We start from the raw sequence: 21540 nt of genomic DNA on the forward strand, positions 1-21540 counted from the left end.
TATTTACTATATGATCAAATTATTTATGCAGTTATATCTATGCAATAAGAACAGGTAATAGTTTCAAATTATATTGATTTTGCAGTATGTTCTACGCAATGTTTAATCATATTTTTTTTGAAAATTATGTTATCTTTCTGAGGTGTTCGAAATTTTATAATCTGACATTAAATTTACTTAAATAAAATATGCATTTTTATTTAAGTTACATATCAAAAACATAACAGTAAGCAAAATCATTATTTTATTTTGTTATACACTAATGTCAAATATATCTTATGCATTTTTATGCTTAAGTATCAGTATATTAAATAAATATTTTAAGCTTAAATACATTTAAAAAAAATACTATGTCTACGTATTTTTTATATACTTAAACAGATTCGATAATACATTTCATGAAGTTTCCAGTTAAATGTTCAATGATGTTAACCTAGTGAATAATTTTTTATCGACATTTATAGAATAACTAAAAAATCAAAAATTTCAATTACCAATAGATAGCTCAAAAACAGTCTAAATATTTAGTAAATTACACTACATGTAGAAAATGCTGACATACACATTAAGTAAACATTTTAAGTATCTTTCTATGGTTTTTTGTTTGTGAATTATAACAAAAAAAGTAAGTAAATTTTGACGAAAATATGTTTCTCGTAAACTTACTATTTTACCTTTTTTTTTTTCCAAATATTATAAAAAAATACTAAATAGATCCAATTTTATTCTAAAATCTACGTACAAAAAAGCATTTTTACTATTCCAATAGATTAAGACTTTTACATTGTAAAATCTATAAAAATAATATTTTTATTGCTTTGTTCAGAATTTAAAATAAAAATACTTAGTTATTTTGTTTGATTCTAAAAGCTGCAACAAATATGATAGCCGATAGGTATATGATCAAATTTACCTATATACTGTTTCAGATAAAACTATAAGTACTGAATTTGATTTTGTATGTTTAGTACAAATCCTTACAAGAAATATAAATTGTTATTAGGATGGTTTGATTTTTGATGTATTAAATATATAGACAAAATTAATTAGACAATTATTGTCTATTATGCCCTGATAATTGGTAAAAAAAAAAAATAAATAAATAAATAAATAATATATTAATGGTAATTTTACAATGTTTAACCAAACTATGTAAGGATGGCTGGAATAATAGACAAAACGGATAAAATAGAAAAATTGAGTTTCCTCAGAAAATGATTGTTATAATGGAAAAATTCAAATTGCTTCCCAAAAATTCTGTATCATGTTGTATATAATATGTAAACTATTCATACTGCAGTTAAAGCAGACGCTAATAGACATTTTTAATAAATAATAGCATATTCATCTTGTGTAGTAGATAGTAGGACAGTTGGTACTTATTTCAATTATACTTCAAAAATTCGTAACACTATCAACTTATTGTATTATTATAGGTACTTATTACTGAGTGGATCACACTGGATTCGTAGTAGTTGAAAAAATTAGATCAAAAATATATTAATTTTTAGTTTAAAAATCGTTTTAGAAATATAAATACCTAAACTGTGAGAAGGTGGTACAAATCGAATAAATGCAACATAATAATGAATTTGTTTCACCGAAAATGACGGATATACAATATAATATTTATATGTACTATTAGTTTGAAAAATATAAAATTTTGATTTCAATTATGGGATAGTGTTTCAATGTATATCGGTTTTGTTTTAGAAAGTATATGTTATTATTTATTATAAATTATAATAATACTTAAATTAATAATATGCGTAAAGAAATTAATGACATTTTTCCCTAAAATTTAAGAAATATGCATATCAAATTCTTAACTTTTAAACTCACAATTGAATATCTAGCTCAGATATCTAGCTTGGTCTGCTATAAATTGAGTGCAAATAGAACAATATGAAATTTCTAAGACTTCCAAGCCCTATAATTTTCAATAGTATCTAGTCATATATATGTATTTTTCATAAATTTAAAATTTAATTGTTACTTTTACTGTATAATAAATAATTATGAATAATATATTATGTAGAATGAGGCGGTTCTTACAAAGTGTCAGAAACATAGGAGGGGGAATCTATGTGTGGTATTTTGGTATTCAGCTGATTGCCTATATCTGTTGTAAATATTATTATTTACACTGGGATGCTGTTCATCAAGACTATGGTTCGATGGATCCATTGTGTGTGTGTGTGTGTGTAAGCGAGTAAGTTAACGTGACATCGGTTGCTTTTCTTGTCACGGCATGGCCGTTGAAGCTATTAATAATTATTATTATTCTCAACTAAACGTTGAAATATTCGTCGAGTTATTTCACCTACAACATCAAACACGAGTCAACCACACTCGAGTGACTACGACCCGCTGAAAACTGGATGCACTTGATATCATAATAATAACATACATAATACTACACGTCTACACAGTAATAAAATATAATGCCAATTTGTTGCACCATACGTGGCATTTTATAGTTGTTAGAAAATTTTTCTAGAAATAATAGTCGAAAAAACCTTCATCTAATACTATTAGGTATTGTAGTTATTGGTTAAAAAATTAGATAAAATACTAGCTATGTCTGAAAAATCAAAAACACCCTCAAATTGTGTCCACAAATTTCAGGAAGCAATTACCTATATAAAAAAAAACCTTGTTCACACTACAACAATGCTAAATATTTAGAATTTATTAATAATTATTCCGATGAATTAAAATGATTTAAGTTTTTGTCAATTTTGATATTACATACAAATATACAATATATTTTTGTTTACTATATTATACCTTTTTATAATTTTTTAGGATGAACTTAACATAATCTGACAAAAATAAATTTTATTCACATAGAAAGCAATAATGTATAAATTAGTAAAAATATAATTTAGTTCTTCGTATCGCAATTAAAATTAGTAGTATACCTGAAACATTTTACTACTTTTTAAAATATTTTTAGTAATATTTTATGTATTTTATGTCTAAAAAATATTATTTTTAGATTCTATGCAAAACAATAAATATATTGATTTTATAACTATGTGTGTTTTTTTTTGCTTCTATCGCCTTTTATAGTATTAAAAATGATTTAATTATTTTTGGTAAAAAATTGGAACTAGTTGATACTTAAAAAGGCAATAGTATGTGGTAGTTAAACTATATAACATTTTTAATAGATAATATTCATATTTAATATTTGACAATTAAATACATAATTTTTCGTGAAACTTTTTTGTTATTAGAATTAAAAAAAAAAAAATAAATAAAAGTAGAGCGTTAATTCACAATTATTTTTCAACAAAACTCATCGATATCACAAAAATTGATAAACAATTTTACAGTTAAAAGTTTATAAAATGTTCAATTATCATATCTAATAATTGAATATTTAATACAAGGTTTCTCCTAAGCAGTACAAATTGTAACTAAAAATAATATAAAATATACATCAAACTTTTTGTATAATATATATTTTAAGTTTGAATATGAATAAAACTAGACATTTAAAAGAAGAAAAATGATTTTAGTTATTTTGTTGTAATTTAAAAATATTATCCAGGTGTACTTGAAACTTTTAACCCGTACCGTTATATTTTATACATACAATGACATTTTAAAATGCAATGGTCTTAGTAAAAATTAATTCAACCTACTAGAAGCAAAAAAAATAAAAAATGATTTGATAGTAATATAAACATTTCACAAAATGTATACTTAGTAATATTAGCTAGTAAAATAGACCATCTTCGTCCAGAATCTTTTTTTCGTATGCAATGATTTATTATTGAATTAAAAATTTAACTCATAAAGTACAATGACTTACTTCTCAATAATGAGGGACACTTGACACCACTTATTGTTCAGAAAAGGTTTTGCTTATTGTCAACCTTTTTTTTTTTTAATAATTTCCTATAAAAAATAAAAGTGATTATTAAGCTTTAATGATAATACAGCCGTAATATTATTTGAAAAAAAAATTGTAAATATATATATATTTGTATGATTATTATTTACATTTAAAAATTATTGTGCATTTGATAACCATCAAAAGCTATAAAAGCCTATTAGGTTTGATTGAAGTTCCTATTGATATTATAAAATGTACTATACGAGTAGAATTGTTATTTAATCTATCTATGTAAATAAGTGCCATTATAATTTATAAGGAAAATAATGTAAACTATTTTATGTCTATTTTTAATGTATTTTATGTTTTAGGTAAATTGTATATAAACATTTAATTCCATTCTTAAGCTATTAGCACAACACTTAACATAAACATAATAATAAGTTACCCATTTGTACTAAAATATGTGGTCAAAAAGTGTGTTATAAATTATAATAAGTATGGTTATATATCGCATAATTAATATTAATACCATTTTCTAAGTTAACTGTAAAATCTACTTTTAATTTAATTTTATAAATATTTTATGTAAAAAATAATTTTTGTGTACATTATTTTTGTTTTCAGTGTTATGAAATAAAATAATTTAATTGTATTTAACAATATACAGAATGATTCAAATATACACATAAATTATTTCGAAAAGTTCTACATTTTTTTAAGTAATATTATGTTATTGAAAAAAAAATATTTAAAAAAAAACAATTTTTCATCATCATAATTTTTTAAGTCTAACATTTTTAAATGATAAGATACATTCTTAATTTTATATTCTGAAATAAAATGTTTTCGAAGTTTTCCGATATGTAAAACTTTTCAAATTTGAAATCAAGAAAAATTATTATTTTGGAGAATTAAAATTAAAATTTTTAAACAAATTATAACTAAAATAACTATAATTAAAAAAAACTATGTATACATTAAAGATTATTTTAATTATCTTGGATGATTTTAAATGTAATATTAACAGGCATATAATATAGAATATTTCAGTTTAATTTAACATGTTAAGTGATGTAAGTAACACTATAAATAAAACTTAAAATTCATAACATATTTTAACATAATACAATTGAATATAAAATAGATTCACATTAATTACAAATTAGTAATTGATTTAAATACAAATACATTCTAACATTAATAACTTTTATAAAATTATAATATATAATTTTTAAACTTTATTTTAAAAGCAAATAAAAATGGTTTTAGTAGTTTTTGTGTTTTAAATTTCATTATTTAAAATTTTAAATTAGGTACATAATAAAATAAATAATGAATATATGTACAATATAACATACACAATGTTATTCCTATGTAATTAAATAATTTAAACCTTTTCTCATCCACAAATTATGTGTTGTTATCATACTTACATTTTAAATTTTAATATAATTTTGAGTTTAATTACTTATACTAACAAACTTCAATATATGTTAAAATATATCTGACAATATTTTTAGCTTGTTATGGTAAAATATAAATTGTCTTATATAAAAAAAAAAAAAAAAAATGTAAAGAGTATATTTAAAATATATTATACAGAGAATAATAATATTATTATTTATAAATCAGCCAATCTGTGTCCTTATAATGAAAAAGAAAATTGAAATGATTTTTAATGATACTGTTAAAATCTGATAAAGTTATGAGATTTTATTTTAATATCATCTTCAAAAATTCTCAGAAGTGCTATCTTTTTATTTATAAAAAATATTCATTGTCTGCCGAGAATAATATTTGAATCACGTGCCAAAGAGTTTCATACTTTTTTTTCTATTCAAAGATTTCCCAACTATAGCATTCCATTAGTACAATTTTATTATATTCCAAGTTAAATTATAATATTATAGAATAAAATATATTTTTTTTGCTATAGGGGGACCAGCGGAATTGATATCGACTTGCGGAGAGTGGATATCGACCAATGTAGTTTACCTGAAGGCAGTACAAAGCTAAACATTTTTGCCTCTTCAAATAAATGTAAAATGGAAACGACTCAAGTAAGTTTAATAACCATTATTAATTTCTCAACGTTTTAATCAATTTTAAATACACAGTTGTTTATAATTAACTTAAAATTGTACTGTTTTGTATTTCTATCGCTGTGGTTATGAGACCATTTCTCTTTAAAGTATCTACAACTATGTGTGTTATTATAAAGTTTTCTGATAAAATTAAAATGTTCAAAGTTAACGTGTGTTTATTAATAATGTCGTGCATTTAATATCCACATATTGTATTTTCGTGATGGCATAACTGTAAATCGGATAGACGATGACAACATAGAATAGGCAACAATGCACACGTTTAACTTTACGATATTCTTAATACTACTGTAGTAAAATTGCAATAATAAATTCCGTTCATTTCACGTCTCATCTGATATATGTAGTGACTATAGCGATTGTATTCACTACGTGAGTACGCAATTGTATCTATAATATTAGTATTGTGCGTGATATTTATGAAACGTATTACGTAGGTACCTTTTTCGTTTATGTACTGAAGAAAAATAACACACATGTGATAGAAAATTCTTGTGCGATTTATCTTTGTGTCATAATAAAAGCTACCGAACCAGTGGTCTAACACATAATAGTAGTGATTAAGTTTACAAACAATCAAGTAAAAGTAAAGTTTATTGTAATTGTGGTCCACATTATTTGACAATTATTAACAACAGCTCTAATATAATATAATATATTAAATTACATCAAAATCTACGAAAATTTGCTCAACAATTTTATTAATTTAAAATATTTTATTTTACATAGGTTTGTATTTTTTATTTTAACTAGGTATTATTTAAAATTTATTTACAACGCCTAGGTATTTTTTTCCAACTCAAATTTAACTGTTTAATTTGTTTCTTAAAGAAGCTAGTGATCTAGTGATATTTATACTCTGCTTGTAGAGATTTTCTTATCAGATGTGCTCTAGTGTATATTTTATATACCCAAATATTTTTGACAATTCAGTTAAGATATGTTCAGAAGTTAACTTAATGTTAACTCAACATGCTTCTCATAATAAAAAAGGATCATTTTTATTCATGAGACGATTGTGTGTTATAAATGTATGCTCTGTATTCAAAAGTGATTTACAATAGTATTGCCTTACCTTTTAAAATTAAAGTTCCACCGTAATTAAATGTTATTTTAATTATATTTAAGTTTAATTTATGTTACTGATTGATTTCTTCCATTTAATGTTATATATATATATATTATATATCTCTTCTTAATATATATAAATCTCATGTCACAATGTTTGTCCTCAATGGACTCCTAAACCACTTAACCGATTCTGATGAAATTTTTACACCGCGTGTAATTTGGTCCAACTTAAAAGACAGGATATAGGGTATGGACCTAACTCCTGTGAGTTAGAGATTTAGAGACAAAAACCGAGTTACACCGGTGGCACTCTCTAGCAGATAAAAATAAAATATAAATAATAATACAAAAATCGATAATAGCAGGGCTTGAAATCGATTAATATCGATAAAAATCGAAAAAAAAATATTATTTATTGCATACAAAAGTTACGTTACCATGGCCACAATAATTTCAATTTATTTTATTTTATTTTATTTATTTATTTATTTATGTGCTATGATAACATGCCACCGAAAAAATCTAACTTCAACAACGCGAGCAGCAAAGGGTCACGACGCAAACGTGTTGAAAGAGCTCAGCAATTACCAGAACAAATGGAAACAAGAAATGCAGCTCAAAGAATTAGGACTGCAGAAAGTCGTGCACGAGAATCTCAAGAACAGCGTGACGAACGTCTGCAACAGAATATTACGAGAACAAGCGCGGAACGAGAACGAAACATAGCTACAGTACGAGAAAGAGATCGACAAAGGCAACGGATCAGCCGCTCATTATTTCCGAGTCAATACCGATTTACAACGAGAAAATCAATATGACCATAGAAGTTTAGCAACAATTATCATGAACAATGAACCATTACTGACAGCAGAACAAAAAATTATTTATGATCGGATTATGCTGGCTGTTGCTGCTGAACAAGGCGGTTTTTTTTTCTTGGATGCACCCGGTGGAACCGGTAAGACATTTTTAATATCGTTGATTCTTGCCAAAATACGGTCGCAACAAAAAATCGCATTAGCTGTAGCATCGTCAGGCATTGCGGCTACTTTACTGGATGGTGGGCGAACAGCACATTCAACATTCAAGCTGCATAATAAACGACGTTCATAATAAACCAGATGCAATGTGTAACATCAAAAAGAATAGTGGAATAGCTGCAATGTTGCGGAAGAGTTCTATAATAATTTGGGATGAGTGCACAATGGCACACAAATATTCACTTGAAGCACTAAACAGAACTATGCAAGATTTAAACAGCAATAATAAACTTTTCGGTGGTGCTATCTTACTTTTGTCTGGTGACTTCCGGCAGACCTTACCGGTTATACCTCGCTCTACTTTCGCGAATGAGATTAATGCATGTTTGAAACAATCATTCTTATGGCGAAGTGTCGAAACACTTCGAATGACCATAAATATGCGAGTACAATTGCAAAATGATCCATCAGCACAATTATTTTCCGAACAACTATTAAATATTGAGAACGGTAAAATAGAACTGCAACCAAATACGCAATACATTAAACTATCAGACAATTTTTGCACTGTTGTTCAGGATAAAAATGAAATGATTCAGAGTATTTTCCCGGATATACAGAATAATTATTTGAATCATGAATGGCTTAGTCAACGGGCGATTTTGGCAGCCAAAAACGTTGACGTTGACGAAATTAACTTCCAGATACAACAGTTGTTACCAGGCGATCTGATGTCATTTAAATCAATCGATACTGTTGTTGACGAAAATGAAAGTGTAAATTTTCCGATTGAATTTTTAAATTCATTAGATATCCCTGGAATGCCACCACATAATCTTCGATTAAAGATTGGTTCCCCTATTATTCTCCTCCGTAATTCGAAGCTAACTCAATTATGTAACGGTACGCGTTTGGTCATCAAAAAGATTACCGGAAACATTCTTGAAACAACCATTTTGTCTGGGAAGTTTAAAGGAAAAGTGGTCCTGCTGCCACGTATTCCGATGATACCATCAGATTCTACCATACCCTTCAAAAGGCTACAGTTTCCAATTCGTTTAGCTTTCGCCATGTCTATAAATAAATCTCAAGGTCAAACAATGTCCATTTGTGGTTTAGATTTGGAAAATCCATGTTTTTCTCATGGGCAACTATATGTTGCGTGTTCACGTGTTGGGAAACCGTCGAATCTATTTGTGTTAGCTAAAGACAGGTTAACCAAAAGCATTGTGCACCGATTGGTGTTAAATTAAATTGAAAAATTAAAAGTATTTATAATTTAAAAAATTAGATATTAACGTTTAAAAGTTTAAGACTGTCTGCTTAATATCAAGTGTAAGAACATTTAGCCACAGCAACGCGTGGCCGGGCAGCTAGTATATATATATATATATTATCTACACGTGTTTAAAAATATTGTATAGGATAAAAATGATTACTTTAGACACTTCTTGATCAGTTTTTTCATTTCCATTTATTCCGCTTAACTTTAAGTATTCATAGTATGTAGAAAATATCCATACCCATTTTGAAAGCTTTACAAGTTTTTTTTTTTTTTTGATACATCAATTAAATTTATTAATATTTGATTGAAAGAAAAACATTTGAATTTTAAAAGCATTCAATAGAAATAATAACATACAACTTTACAAAAGTTATTTAAAACGTTTAACTCAAAAGTCGTGTAGGGAAATAAAACATAGGTGTAAATTAATTTTTTATTAATTTTTATGGTATATATTATTTTTCTTAAACTGCAAACATTATATTTTGTAAAAACTACGATTTAGTTTTAGTACCATTTAAAATTTTTCATTTCAATATTGAATTGAGACATTATATAAAAAAAGCGATGCTATAGACATAATACTATGTTTCATTTTACCATTAAACGTGTAATTTGCCTAATAATAACTATTTACAACAACAATAAATGTTTCCTAATATAAATTTTAAAAATTCTCTCTGAATTATTATGAATAATTATTAGGTCTATAAGTTCATACGGAAATCACTATCATTGATATATCCTATGAGAAATTAGATAAATCACACTCCAACAATCACATAACATATTTATTTTGATATTACAGCAGTATTTTTAAAATTGACAAAAACTCTGTTTATTAAAATAAATTATTACATTATTTTTACAAAAGGTTATAAATTAATGTATAAGTAATTTGTTACAAAACTAGTACATTTTTTATTATATCTAAAATGTTAATCATTTTTAGAATCAATACAAACAACTTCATATACATGTACAAACTGAGCATAAAAAGCCTCAAATAGCGATAGCCAATAGTCAACTCAGTTAATTACATTACTTGGGTTTTCATTTTATTAAAATTTATTTACAAATTACTATACAAATCAACTATGATATTCTACGTTTAATTTATATATACCCGAAAAACTTGTGTATTTCAAATGATCAAAAGGCAAATAATTGAATAAAATAAATTTTAAAACATAATTGGCTTATTAAAAATCCCACGGAAAGTAATTTGATTCTATATGTTTATTTTATAATCACTCATCTGTTTTATTTTTTTATTCATTATTTTTTTTTTCTTTTTGTGAATTAAATGATTAATCAAGCAGTAAATACTAATTAAGTCAATAAGCCAATAAATTTATTTTTAATTTAAATATTTTAGATACAATGTGTCGGGTAATAATTAAAATCTATAATTATATTAAGAAGTCATAATTAATATGGTATTTTATAACTTTTCATACTTACTAACAGAAAAATATTTTATTTTCATGATTTTTTACAGATTTAAAATATTATAAATTATAGTATAAATTAATTTAAATAAAAAAAAAATAATAAATAAATAAATAAAAGACGAAAGTTTCATTAATGGGTGGCTTCTTCAATCAAATTGTTTTTCTTCTATTGTTGGAAATTATATCATACTCTTATTGTGCCGCAGGTACAGATTGTGTTTTTATAATAAAGTTAAAAAAAAAAAATAATAATAAAGAAAATTATTTAATTTGCTAGGTAGGTTGGTTATCTGTACGATGATTGTACATACCGTGTATTTATTTAATAATATGTAGTATTAAAAAATGTTATAAATATATTTTTAGTGTGTCTCATTAGCTGGATTTGGTTTTCGCCGAGGAAGTTACAAATGTGTGTGCCGTAAAGGATATTTTTTTCCAAATATCACAAGTACTGAAAAGTCTTTCAATGGAGTTGTAGTAGAAGAAGAGTACGAAAAGCTTATGTTGGTAAGCTTATTGAATAGCTTATTTTCTATAATTATTTTATAATACTTTTTAAAAAATATTGATCCATTATTGTTTACTTATCTTTTTTAAAATTTTTTTTTTTTTTTGTTTTAGGGAAAACCTAATACGTACAACGTTGAAACCAACTTTCAGTGTAAAAAATGTGCAGAGGGCTGTGATGATTGCGTTGATTTTAGTCCATGCATCGCCACCTATGACATTATACTTCGAATCACAATACTATTATTAACGCTTGTAGTAATCGGGTTTTTACCAATGGTAGCTGTATTTACATTCAAATATAGTGATCTCAAGGTAAAATAATTTCATAATATTATAATATTATATTTAAATTTAATAACGTTTTTAAGCCTTTTTTTTATTTGAAAATCAAATCACCATGAATATTTTAATTCAAAGTTAATAGTTTAATTATAATTAATTACACTTATTAATTATTATTACATACATTTTAATTGCTTTTTATAGAATTAATGTTGCTTTTAATCAAGTGCAGGTATTCTACATGTTTTAGACATAATATAACAATTAATGTTTATTAATTTATCCATTTTCATTATAATAATAAAACCACGGTCCCCTAAATGCCTAATAAACGAAACCATGGTTGTAAATACTAAGAAATGGCTTTATATTATAGTAGAATTCAAGAATTTCTCAATTATTAGGTTAAACAAATACTTGATGGGACTTTTCTTTTTTTCTTTAATTCGCCTATATTTATAAAATATTATATAAATCATTATAAATATTATATATATTAGATATTTAAATTATTCAACATTCAACTAATTTGGGCACAACTTAATAATCTATGATCATTCCAGTTTTATTCTGTTCGTAATTTTTTGAAATAAACAATATATTTGATATTATTGATTAAGTTCCTGGGATTAAATAATATCGAAAAAATATTTTATTATTAGGCATTTGCTAATTTGAATAATAAAAAAAAAAAATATTAAAGTGAAGGTACTATTGTTTATATATTATTATTATAATTTACACGTTATTATTTTTTTTATATATTATAAGTAGGTCATTTTTTAATCCTACTTATCTTTTATTCAGATTTATATAAATATATACGGTCTCAAATACAAATTTGAAATACCTATTTTAATTGTCAAGCAAAATAATACAACATATAAAAATAACTGAATTGTGAAAGACAATGTACTGCACGTCAGTAACACAAATATACGTTTTTACGGGATTACTTGGGTTTACCGATGTTAATAAATTGACAGAAGTATAGATTATAATAAAAACCTTTGTAGAATTTGCTTGTGTAAAATCTACCAATTTAAACTTTAAGGTTATTTTCAAATAATTTTAGTGGATTAATAGATGAATAGCATTAAATCTTAAGGCTTAATAACAAAAAATGCCTTAAGTTATTTGCTTTCAACCCGTTTTAATTAGAAAACATGATTATAATCTATGTTGGTTATTTAAGTATTCTTTCATCTTTGATTAATAATTTTTAGATCAACTAGTTGAAATATACGTAATCAAAAATAATTGTTTAAAGATAGTATTATTCCTCTCAAATTTTAATTTTTAATCATTTACCTAGTAGTTGATATTAAACTCCGTTGGATGTCCTGTATAAATAATACTCAGTACATCGTATCCCGTCGTGAAAAACTATTTTATTCCATTACGGTACTTGATAGAAGCTCGTTTATCTATACACTCAACATATTATAATATATAAAAATGTGTACATTTTTCATTTTTTTGTTATTGTTATTATATTTGTATTCAACTTATTAGATATTAATCAAAAACAAAAAAATAAAAAAATAGTTATTTATAGTTATTTTTTTATTACTTAAATTTTAAATTACAGGACAAATACCTAAAAAGTCACTCTGAACTTTAAAACTCATTCTACTACATATTAGGTATTGAGTATATCCCATAATTCTTTAAATTAATGTAATAAAAATATTAAATTTAAAATCAATGACATTATATCATTCTATATGAAAAACAACTATGAATTATAAATTATTACGTTTTGTGTGTATGTCTAAGTATATTGTATAACATATTATTATTAATATTAGTAATTTTTTCTCTATTAGTTATAGTTATATAGTTCATTTATTTAACTTTTAGCTAGAATACATTTCATCTATTTTATAACATATATTACTGCAATAATACTTCAAATTGCATTATACGTATTAATTTATTTATAAATCAGCATTAAAATCTAGTATAACACTGTGACACTGTGAATAGGTTTGTGATATAAATACTTTAAAATTAAAAAAAAAAAAAAATGTCAATATTATATTATATTTATCTAATTTTATCATAACATATATTTTTATGGAACAAATATACATTAATAGTTCATTAAAATATATATTGTGCGAATATGATTATTACACAAGAAAAAATATGTTATGGAATAGGTATACCAATAATCTTAAATTGTATATAAATTTCTTTTTAAATAATAGACATTTCTCACCTATTATGGGGGAAAAAAAAAACCACGTATAGACAATAAAGAAGTATCATAAATACAGTATCCTTTGACAGGGGTTCAAGAAAAAAGATAGAGCGTTGACTTATGTTTTAGATTTTTTAGTCGATGCAGTAAATCTTCTTTATCATCATATACGTCAAAGTTTCTTAGATCTATCACATATCAAATTTTTCAACCTTTTTAAATTACATTTAAGTAAAGTACGTATTAGTTTTAAAAGGAAATTCTTAGAATTTTTTCTTAAATATATATTATTATTAGAATCTGTGACTAAATCTTTCGAAAATAAAAGATTATAAAACTTACTGTAGTTATAAATTAATTATGAGTTAATCATTATGAATATTAGGTATCGATGTCAGTATTAATATAATAATGTGAAGTATAAAATATTAAAATTTCGTAATTTAAACTGTATTTTTGTATTTTTTAATGGAAATCAATATCTTTGTTGTATATATTATCTTGATGACGCTACTAAGGTATGTGTTTTATCTCCAGTTACATATTTAAAAAATGTTAAATATAAATTCAGTAGTGCCAGTTTCTTTTTATTACTTTAAATATTTGACTGAATTGACTAATCATGAATCTTAAATGTAAAAACATAATTTGTTCTTATGTTATTAAACATAAAATTGTTTTAATAACTATTTAAATTTCTAAGTAAGAGATAAAAGTGGGAAATCTCATAAAATAAAAATAACCCTAGCTTATTCATAAATGAAATAAGTTTTTTAAAAAAAAAATTAAAGATTAAGTTTATACCTTTAAATTTGAAAATAGATTAATTCACTTTAATATTTAAGCTAAAACACAAAATTAAAATTTTCTACGTTTTTAAAATGGAGATACAACATATAGATAACGTTATTTTATAGAGAATTTAATATTTATATTAATATCAAATAAATAGTTTCAATATAATGCTTATACTAAATAATTTTAGGTATTTTGCTAAAAAAATTATTTAGAACCTATAGTTAACTAGAAGTATATCATAGTATTTATATTAAATATATTTAAATTATGTCAATCATATCACTTAAAGTATTTTAAAATATAAAACTAAGCATACAATTTTAAGTTCTTTACCGAAAAAAAATTACTTTGTGCTATTTATATCAATATTCTATGTATATATTGTGTGCCTTTCTGTTGAAAACGAGTAACTGGAAATACTCATAAAGTGCTCAACCATGTTTTCATGTCATATGTCGAGACAAAATTATGGACAAATATAATACCGTAGATTATGTACCTAGTAAAGTATATATATTATATATAAATATAATAAATAAGTGTAAGTATATCAAATGTTCAAGAAAAAGTATTATACATACCCGTCAAAAAAGAATCTAAAAATAGTTTTGAGAAATATTCATTTATTATATTATTTATTTTTTTTTTTTATAATAACTTATAATATTTATTTATTATTATTAAGTTTTATTACATTATTTACATAATAATTTTAGTTTTAGGTAGCTATATTCATGTTACTTTTATGAATTTATAGTTATATAATTAATATGTAGGGTGATTCAACAAACTTACTTACCATTTTTTTTTTTTTTTTTAATATTAAAGTTATTCAAAATCTGAATTTTAAATTTTTAAACATTTCTTTAGAGTTTAGACCATAATTTCAAATTCTTGAAAATTTTTGTACTATTTAAAAATTATTTTATAGAGATAAAAACTTCTGTTTTTTTTTTTTTTCAAATGATAATTCATATTTTGTACATAGTGGATAATTTTTCTGAAAATTGTGATGTATTTAAAATTAAAAAGAATAGATTTGAGTTATTCAACTTTGTGTTTACTTATAAAGGATAATTTATAGTTTTATTTTAACAAGTTTAGACTACGTTAATTTAATAGTTTTAGAAATCTATATTAATCTATCCAAGTTTATATACTTTATAAAAATAGTTTAAAAATAATAAATACAAGATCCAGTATTACATATTATATTTATATTTTGAAAAACTGTTTTTAAAGATTTTTACAATTAATATAAATATTTTAATAACTGGAAAATTTCTCACTTGCATTTTTATATGACTATATCAACATTAAACAAAAAAAAAAAAAAAAAAATAGTCCAATAAATAATTTAAAGTAAAAAAATGTGTTCAAATAAAAAAAAATATGAAAATAAAACCATGTATCATCTTTTGGCACTCTTTAAGTATTATATAAATTACCAAGAGCTTAAAAATATTAATATTTGTAACATTTAGTAATATAAAATATGCATTTCTAAATTGGACTATCAGAACTTTAAATCAATAACTTAATCAGATAATAAATTTATAAATTAACGTATTTATACTACAATGCATTGATATTATTTTTTAATAAACAATTTATTTGTGAATTGTTATATAATATATAGCAGGGGTGGCCAAATCACGGCTCGCGAGCCGCATGCGGCTCTCGTCACAGTCGTATGCGGCTCGCGGTCTTATTTACAAAAACCAAAATATTTTAATTTTTTTTGTATACATTTATAAAAAAATGTTTTTATTGTATTTATTTAAGGCTTAGAACATAGAATATAGATTAAATCAAACAAAAAAAAAATTAATTAATATGAATAATAAATTAAAAAATTAAACATTAAGCTAATTTTGTTTGCGTGGTATTTTTTTCGTGTCTACTTTTTTAGTAAGCTTCTTAAGATCTGGTTGAATTGATGTAAGAGCAGTTCTTAGTAATTCTGTAAGATGATCATCAGTCAAATTTGAACGATATTTTGACTTAATTATTTTCATTGTTGAATAAAGTGATTCACATGAATACGTCGTTCCAAAAATTGATATCAATTTTACCGCACAGTTTTTAATATTTGGGTATTTTAATATAGAAATATGCTTCCAAAATTCCAATATAGAGGGACAATTGCTTATAAACTGCTTAAGACCTTCATCTTCTAATAACTCCAAGAGTTCTATTTCGAGATCCGCTTTATTTGTGATGATAGGATGTGATAATGGACATCCCTTTTCAATGACATTAACTAAAAATGGATTTTCTAAAAAATCCGAATGAGGGTTTTAATGCCTTTAGGTCTCGAAATCGTTCTTCGAAGTCGGTAAATAGAAATTCAAGTTTAAGTACATAGTCGTCACAATTAATTTTTATTTCTGATTCTATCAGGCACGCTTCTATTTTTTCTAAACATGAAAAGTGAGTAAAATTGTTTGATTGTAAATCTCGTATGAAAAGTTTTAGTTTATTTTGAAAACTAAATACTTTTTGCGCTAGGTCATTAACTAATTTATTTTGACCTTGAAGAGATACATTTAATGTTGATAAATGTTGCATGATGTCGGTGAAAAATGCCAAATCTCTTAACCAATTTGAATTTGAAAGTTGAGGAAAACTTTTATTTTTTTCTATTAAAAATACTTTGATTGGTTCTATTAATTGAAAAAATTTAGTTAAAATGTTATTGACCGACAACCATCTAACTAGACAATACCATGGGACATCATTAGGAATATCATCTTCTATGTCTTCTAGGAAGTTTTTAAACTGCCGATGTGTTTTTGCACTTGAACGTATGTAATTTACAATTTTTAAAACAACATCCATCACATGATCATATTTAAAATATTTAGCAGTTAGGTGTTCTCTATGTAGAATACAATGAATAGGTATAAAATCTGGGAAATTAGTATCATTTTTTAAAAGTCCTATTAATCCATTTTTACAACCCACCATACTAGGAGCTCCATCAGTTGAAATGCTTATAATTTTGTTTAGTGGAATTTCAGCTTTTTGTAGAGTTTCATCGAGAGCAATCTTAATGTCAATACCCCGAGTAGTTTCCTTCAATGAAATTAGATCTAACAACTCTTCTTTCACATCTACATCACTCGTAACATAACGAACAAATATGGCTAACTGAGGTTTATCTTGGATATCGGTAGATTCATCTAAAGCTAGACTAAGAGATAAACAATTAGCAATGTTGTTTTTTAAATTGGTGAAAATATCAAAGCTAATTGTTGAAATACGCCTTTCTATTGTATGTCGTGATACTGGTACATTTTCAACCATTTTTAAAAGTTTTTGATTTTCAGGATTTAAAACAGAAATTACATCTAAAATATTTTTTTTTATATACTCGCCGTCCGTATACGGACGTTTTGCTTGAGCAATATTAAAGGCAATTACAAAACTTGCTTCTACACAGTCGTCTGCCTCGTTCGTAAACATTGTCATAACATTAGTTTGTTTAGCAAATTTTAATTTCATCGAACATAGCTTATTTTTCCTCGAATCAGAACCAATAGGAAATTCTCGACTAAATGTGCTGTGATTGGTTTCGTAATGCCGTTTTAAATTACTAACCTTAAACTGTGATAATGTAACTTGACATATGAGACAAAATGGTTTATCGTTTTTCTGTATAAAAAAGTATATTTCTTCCCATTCTAATTTAAATTCCCGTTTTTCTTCTTCATATTTACGTTTAACCGCTTTATTAGAAATTGACATCGTAACTAACTTTCGCAATAAGTATCGGTAAAATATTACAAATATAATTATTAAATATTACAAATATTTTACAAAATAAATTGAGGTGTTTACAATAGGACTATTTAACACAGACTACAGACTATATTAAAAACGATATAATTTCATATTTCGTAATTTGATATGTTTATCGGCTGTTTGCTATCTTTATTACTTTTGTGGTATAAAAGTACAGATTAGATAATTTGGCTCTTGATATAATTTTATTAATACATGTGGCTCGCGTACATAGTCATGTTGGCCACCCCTGATATATAGGATATAAAACTAAAATATAATATTAAAAAAATGTAATTTTCTAATAATTCCATTATTATTTTTTCAAGTAGGTATTAACTGTCATATTTCAATATTTGAATTATTTAAATTCATTGAAACTTCATAACAATTGATTACATTAAATATATATGCATAAATATTATAAAAAATAAAAGTTTTTTGATCAAATAAGTATAAATAATTTATACTGAAATTATATTCTAAAGAGAGTACACGTACTTTGCAGTACAATATCAAACTATGATCTGATATTTATTTTTTTGTATATACATGTTTTTTTTATATATAGTATAGTATAGATAATAAATATATTGTTCAGAAATTGAATTTGAATGAATTTTATATTTTATGTTTCAGATTGTAAAAGCCGCTAGTCCAGTGTTGCTACAGATAATAATCTTGGGAGCTTTTTTTATGTATACAACGGTAAGCTTTGACGACACCGAGCATCTAAAATGTATACAGAACTTTGATTAAAAAAACTTATTAATATTGCAAACATAATTTCACAAACTGTAAAAAAAAAAAATAACAATTTACAAAACTATCCTCAAACATATTTTGACTAACGGTCTATAACTAGGTATGGAGTATAGCTAAAATATCCAATCTCAATAGAATTCAAACATTTCAAACTATTTCAATTTGCAAATATCTCACTACTAGTTCCGTTCAATTGATAATTTTCTGCTTTTAAATTGTAATATTCATAATTGTACTTTTCATAATAACCTACATATCAAAACATTTCTATCGAAGAACCTTAACATATTTATAACAGGATTCAGTCTGAACTTTCAAGCGACCACAATTCACTGATTAAAAAATTATATCTATTTTCATAATTTTAAATAAAAAATGAATACTCATTTTAGACTAAAAGATTTCAAGACTTCTTTTATTTTTATATTTAATCTAATCATATTTACTTTGAAAATCGACATTATTAGGGCCTGTATTTTGTCATACCAACCACTTATTTTTAAATAGTAGTTCAAATTGAATATAATTAAAAATAATTTACAAATAAACGAGCAAGTAAATATTACTATATATCGATCTAGTTAAGTTTAAATACTTAACAAGAATAATAAACAAAATAAAAATGAATTAGAAGTTATAATTTAAAACTTCTTTAAAAAAAAAAAAATTAAAACTTACTAGTTAATTTCGACCGATTTCAAAAATAACATTAAGCCATTAACTCACAAATAGTGCTAATACAATAACAAAATAACTAATAGTGTTTTTATTTATTTATTTTCTTATTTTAGATCATCGTTATGTATCCAACACCAAATTTAGTAACGTGTACTGCAAGATTTTGGCTCAGAGAAATTGGATTTTCTCTCACTTACGGTGCACTCATGTTGAAAACTTGGAGGTGAATTTATTCTCTTACTTCCTTTTAAGAGTAGATCCCCCGCTGTTTCGGAAATAATTCCTTGCTTAAGGATCTGTTTTCCGCTTAACTAATAAATAGCTGTTTACTTCTATCTTCAATTTTAATCCACTGTATCCGTTTATTGGGTTCTAAAATTGATAAAATATGATTTTGTCTCGTTAAAATAAGATGCATATTTTGTAATGCGTTAATTATTATTCATAATAACTATGAAAAACTGATTGTTACTTTCATTAAATTGTATTTGTTTATACAATATTAAACACACTTTAATCTTAAATAAAAATAATATATTTACAAGCTAAGCGTATTTATTTGTACATTACTTATCACAATATTAAAATAAATATTATATCATAACAAAATAGTGTTACTGAGAAAACACGGAACACAATTAAATTCAATTATGACTGAAAGAGTTATTCTTTTAGTTTGACGTTTGAATTCTAACGTTAATTTTTTTTTTTTTTATAATTTTGAAAATCTTTACTGATTTTATGCAATTTTTTGTTTAGCAAGAGATATTTAATCTTATTAAATTGTACGAATTAATTATGAACTTGTTGATAAAATCATTTTAAAATTAAACATGTAATATTATGTGAAATCAATATTTTATTTTAAATGTATTTTAAAAATAACATTTTGGCTTAGAACTATCAAGTTTTGAACATATATTAAAATGGTATTTAACTGTTCATCTATTTATCATAACAGTTTTATAAATATAATATATATATAATAAAATTTAATCAATCCTCTAAATTTTTTATGTTTCTGATCACTATGACTAAATACTGAAATATAAAATATGTGCCCTTGTTAGCTTTTAGTCAAAAAATTAAAGATAGCGTTGAGTTTATTTCTCAAACCACACAAATAACAAAGCTCAATTGTTGTTTTTCAACTATTGTCAAACAATGATATGATAATTGATATTTTATTTCAACCATAGTAAATAATTTCTTTGAAGTTCTATACTATACCATATAATTAAAAACACATACAAATTACACCTCTAAGCTCTTATGTCTATAATGTAATAGTAGTTTAACATGGACATTTTTTGGAGTAGATTCAAAAATATTAACGGTGTTTCCAAATGTTAGACGAGCCTATATTAATTTATATCATTATAAAACAGCAATAGTTTTCTTATTCCATTCACAGAGTATCTCAAGTGTTCAAAGTGAACTCAGCAAAGACCGTTCGCATAACTGACAAACAGCTAATTAAACTTCTGCTTCTAATGATCGCATTTGTCACTGTGATACTGTTCATCAGGACGATGGTGTCTCCACCACACACGATTGTCGGTCGCACAGCAGACAATCTTAAGACAGATATTTGTCCCACAGATTGGTGGGATCACTCGTTTTCTATTTGTGAGTATTTATCATATTTAATGACTCAATTACATAACTACTGATGTACCAATGCAATAATACATTTAAACATAAAATCTAAAAATACATTTGAAAAACATTATTTTATTATATAATATGTAATGCATAATGTCCATA

At 24.3% G+C, this 21540-nt stretch overlaps 2 protein-coding genes across 5 annotated transcripts in view; both read left to right on the plus strand.

Moving 5' to 3' along the window:
- Nucleotides 1-21540, plus strand: part of LOC112596689 (probable G-protein coupled receptor CG31760) — a 127674-nt gene that overhangs the window by 98357 nt on the left and 7777 nt on the right. For all 4 annotated transcript variants that reach the window (XM_025342454.1, XM_025342455.1, XM_025342457.1 and 1 more), the window contains 6 exons: nt 5787-5910; nt 11112-11255; nt 11370-11570; nt 18970-19038; nt 19887-19996; nt 21188-21402. In XM_025342454.1, the coding sequence (XP_025198239.1) occupies nt 5787-5910; nt 11112-11255; nt 11370-11570; nt 18970-19038; nt 19887-19996; nt 21188-21402 (863 nt within the window). The remainder of the gene's footprint in view (nt 1-5786; nt 5911-11111; nt 11256-11369; nt 11571-18969; nt 19039-19886; nt 19997-21187; nt 21403-21540) is intronic.
- Nucleotides 8932-9351, plus strand: LOC112596691 (ATP-dependent DNA helicase pif1-like). The gene has a single exon (XM_025342458.1). It carries the CDS (start codon nt 9011-9013, stop codon nt 9257-9259), a length of 249 nt encoding a protein of 82 aa, XP_025198243.1. The 5' UTR covers nt 8932-9010; the 3' UTR covers nt 9260-9351.

This window comes from Melanaphis sacchari, unplaced genomic scaffold (assembly GCF_002803265.2).
Source record: "Melanaphis sacchari strain LSU unplaced genomic scaffold, SCAv2.0 Contig33_pilon_pilon, whole genome shotgun sequence".
NCBI lineage: Eukaryota > Metazoa > Arthropoda > Insecta > Hemiptera > Aphididae > Melanaphis > Melanaphis sacchari.

Bases quoted from the DNA above. Each gene is read 5' to 3' on its own strand.
- LOC112596691 (XM_025342458.1), top strand. From the start codon at position 9,011: ATGATACCATCAGATTCTACCATACCCTTCAAAAGGCTACAGTTTCCA.